Source organism: Chaetura pelagica, unplaced genomic scaffold (genome assembly GCF_000747805.2).
Source record: "Chaetura pelagica isolate M959 unplaced genomic scaffold, ChaPel_1.0 scaffold2270, whole genome shotgun sequence".
NCBI classification, from domain to species: Eukaryota; Metazoa; Chordata; class Aves; order Apodiformes; family Apodidae; genus Chaetura; species Chaetura pelagica.
In genome coordinates, this window is record NW_009951738.1 from 1 (window position 1) to 3,683 (window position 3,683).

The 3,683-nt window shown below is 57.7% G+C and overlaps 1 protein-coding gene across 1 annotated transcript in view; it reads right to left on the minus strand.

The window, feature by feature from the left end:
• Window positions 1-631: 631 nt before the first annotated feature.
• LSM12 (LSM12 homolog (S. cerevisiae)) overlaps window positions 632-3,683 on the minus strand; it is a gene marked incomplete at its 3' end in the record, with an annotated part of 6,653 nt that continues 3,601 nt past the window's right edge. Inside the window, exons 2-4 of the mRNA XM_009994288.1 lie at window positions 2,358-2,491; window positions 1,075-1,184; window positions 632-758 (exon numbers count right to left, since the gene is read on the minus strand). Coding sequence (XP_009992590.1) covers window positions 632-758; window positions 1,075-1,184; window positions 2,358-2,491 — 371 coding nt within the window. The remainder of the gene's footprint in view (window positions 759-1,074; window positions 1,185-2,357; window positions 2,492-3,683) is intronic.

Consider the following 3,683-nt stretch of genomic DNA (forward strand, 5'->3'; position numbering starts at 1 on the left):
GGGGGTTGCTGGGGGGGGTGGGGAGGGGGTGAGGGGATGGAGAGATGTGGCAGGTAGGTAGGGGGGACCCTAAGGTGGGTAGGGGGTCCCCCAAGGGGCAAGTGATCCCCAGGGTAGAGAGGGGGTCCCTAAGGTGGGTAGGGAGCCCCCAAGGGGCTGGAGATCCATGACAGGCAGGGGGTCCGTAAGATGGGTAGAGGGTCCCTAAGGTGGGCAAGTGATCCCCAGGGTGGGGAAGGGGATACCTGGGGGGATGGAGATCCAGGGCAGGCAGAGGGTCCCCAAGGTGGGCAAGGGGTCCCTGGGCTGGGCAGGGGACCCCCTGAGGAGCTGAAGATCCATGGCAAGCATGGGGTCCCCTGAGGTGGATAGGGGGTCCCTAAAGTGAGCAGGTGGTCCCCAAGGGGCTGGAGATCTGTGACAGTTGGGCAGGGGATCCCCAAGGTGGGAAAGGGACCTCTCAAGAGTAGGCAACGGGTCCCCAGGGAGCTGGAGATGTGTAGCAGGTGGGCAGGGAGTCCCCAGGGTGGGCAGGGGACCCATGAGGGGGTGAAGATCCACAGCAGATGGGGTGAGCCCACCTGAGGAGGGACCATGGGTGCCCCCCCAGGAGGTGCCCCCCCAGACTCACTATTTTGCGTACGTGGCTCAGGGCACTCCCCTCCTTGCCCTTGCAGTTCTCCACCTGGTATGGGGGGGCAATCACCACCTCCTCCATCACCACGATGTTCTTCTCCTGCCATTTACAGTCCTTAATCCTGCAGGGATGGGAACAAGGATCAGCCCCAGGCCTGCCTGGGGTGACAGGATGGGCCCCATGTCCATCCGCCCCCCCAGTCCCACCAAAATCCCCCAGCAAGGTCCTAGGCAGTGTGACTCCAACCCCCCCAGGGGGCTAACCAGGGGTGAGGCAGAATGTGTGACACTGAGGAGGGGACAAGGGAGAGCAGGAGGCAGTGGTGACACTGAGGGGACAAAGGAGAGAGCAGGAGGCAGTGGTGACACCAAGGAGGGGACAAGGTTGGGGTGACACTGAGGAGGGGACAAGGCCGAGGTGACACCGAGGGGACTCACGTCTTGTGTATGGTCTGGAAGAGCTGCTGCCCCTCCAGGGAGACGCCGGCGCTGATGGCGTAGGCCTGGCTCAGCTTCTCCTCCTTCTCCGTTCGTGCCTTGTTGGCCAGCTGGGGGGGGACAGGCCCTGAGTGTCCCCCTGGGGGGTGGTGGCACCAAGGGGACACAGGTGTGTGTGTCCCACAGACACAGCCCTGCCACTCACTGCCCCAGATCCCCAGTTAAACCTGGGGATGCCAAGCAGACCATTCCCACCCTCCCACATTTTTCTCCACAGGGATTTGGGGATTTAATTCCTTTTTGAGGCACTGTCACCATTGCCTGGGGGGGTGTGTGATCCCCCCCAAGTGGTCTGGGGACATGGGTGACACCTTTTCACATCCCTGTTTGGGCACAGGGAGGAAATCCCTCCAGCATCCCCTTCCCTCTGAATTCCAGTTACTCTGTTCCCATAACAGACAGGCAGGTGGGTTATGTGGGAGCCACCCTGGGAGGTGGGATGGTGCTGGGGGGGTCCTGAAGTGGAGAAGGGACCCCCCAACCCTGCATGTGCCCCCTCCCAGTAAAGCCCAGGAGCTGCCTGAACACACTGGAGCAGCAGCTTCCATCCCTGGGCTGGAGTGGAAGAACCACATGAGCACCAGTGCCCATGGGATGAGGGGGAATGGGTTTAAACTGGGAGAGGGAGATTTGGGTGAGACATGAGGAGAAATTCTTCCCTGTGAGGGTGGTGAGACCCTGGAACAGGTTGCCCAGGGAAGCTGTGGCTGCCCCATCCCTGGCAGTGTTGAAGGGCAGGTTGGATGGGGCTTGGAGCAGCCTGGGCTGGTGGGAGGTGTCCCTGCCCATGCAGGGGGTGGGACTGGATGATCCTTAAGGTCCCTTCCAACCCAAACCATCCCATGATAAATACAGACCAAGGGTTGCAGGGGGAGCCAAGGGCAGCAACAGGATCAACTCCAGCCCCTCGTGCAGATGGATGAGGATCATTTCTTGGATGAAAAGGAGCTGGGAGATCCCTCTTCTTCTCCCCTCTCCTTATCCCTGCTTTCCTCAACTCCCTCACTCCACAATCCCAAGTGGATCATCCAGCTCCATCCTCACTCCAGAAACCACATCACGGAGACTCAACCCACTCAAAACCCCACCAAAACCCTTCACAGAACCACAGAAAGTGGGGATTGAAATGAAGGATTTCAACTTGAAAAGCTTCCTCAAGTCTTCCCAAGAGGAATTTCCTCAGGCAAATCCCTCCTTCCCAGCCCAGGAGGGCAGGATCTCACCTTGCTAACGTTGAGTGAAGCTAAAGGAGGAGGCGTTTCCGTGCGGTCATTAATTATTTCCACTTCTGACACGTACTGTAAGTTTACAAGCAGGATGTCTGCATGGTTGGGCTTCCCACTGGAAGAGGGACACTCTGGAGAGGGGGAAAACCATTAAGGAAAACCAATCCAAAAGGAAAAACAACCAGGCATGATGCCCCGGAACAAACTGGGAGGATATCTTGAGTTTTCAGGGAATTCCTTCACCATCCCTGTCCCTGCTCAGCCAATGACAAGCTCCGAGATGCTAAAAACATCACCCATCTTTTCTTGGATCTATCTGATGGGGATTTGGTTTTCCTGATTTTTCCAGCTGGGAATTGTTGTAACCAGAGCACACAGAAACTTGGGATGCTGTGAGGATTCCTCCAAAAAGGGAAATTCAACCCTAAATTAGCCAAGGAGGTGCTGCTGGTGCTGCCCGCTTCCCTGCCTGCTGCAAAAAATCAGCTGGACATGGAATTGAACCAGAACAAGCCCAGAATTCCCAGTTTTCTACCCAAACTGGTCCCTCTGGAAACCAGAGCATCCCTGGGAATGGGATGCTCAGTGTGGATGGGAGAGGAGAGACTCAGCACCCAGCTGGGAATGACCCCCTTGCCTTCAGCCACCCTCCCCCTCCTGGTAAGGCAAGGAGGATTGTTGGGAAGCAGAAATGAGACAGGAGAGCACATCCCATGGGAAAAAAAATCACACCCCCCCCCAGGGCTGAAAGGCAGGAATTCCTGCTCCCTACAGGGAGGGAAGGGCTGGAGGGAGCAGAGTAGGACACCAGGAGCCTCTTCCATCTGCTCCTCCAAGGAAGAGACACTCCTGGAGGAACCTCTAACCCCCTTGGAGTTGCCTCTTCCCCCCTCAAGGTGCCTTTTCACCCCCCTGGAAGTTCCTTTCCCCCTCACCCCCACCCAATACCCTCCAATAATGGAGGGAAAAGCTGGGATACCTGGGAACTCCTCCCTGGGGGGAGAAGTAACCCCACTATAGGGCTCCTCATTCCCCCAGAACCTCCCTATAAGGCATCCCAGATCTTCCCCCCCATATCCCCTCTACATCCACAGTCCCCCCCTTCAAAACCCTCTCTCTAGGGCTCCCCACACCCCCCTCAATGACCCCATTACAGGGCTCCCCCCTTCCCTGCCAAAACCTCCCTACAGAGCACCCCAGATCCCCCCCAATAACCCCACTACAGCACTGTTCATTCCCCCCAAACCTCCTTATAAGACACCCCAACACCACCACCCCTCTCAATAACCCCCCTACAAGGCTCCTCCCTCCCCCACAAAAACC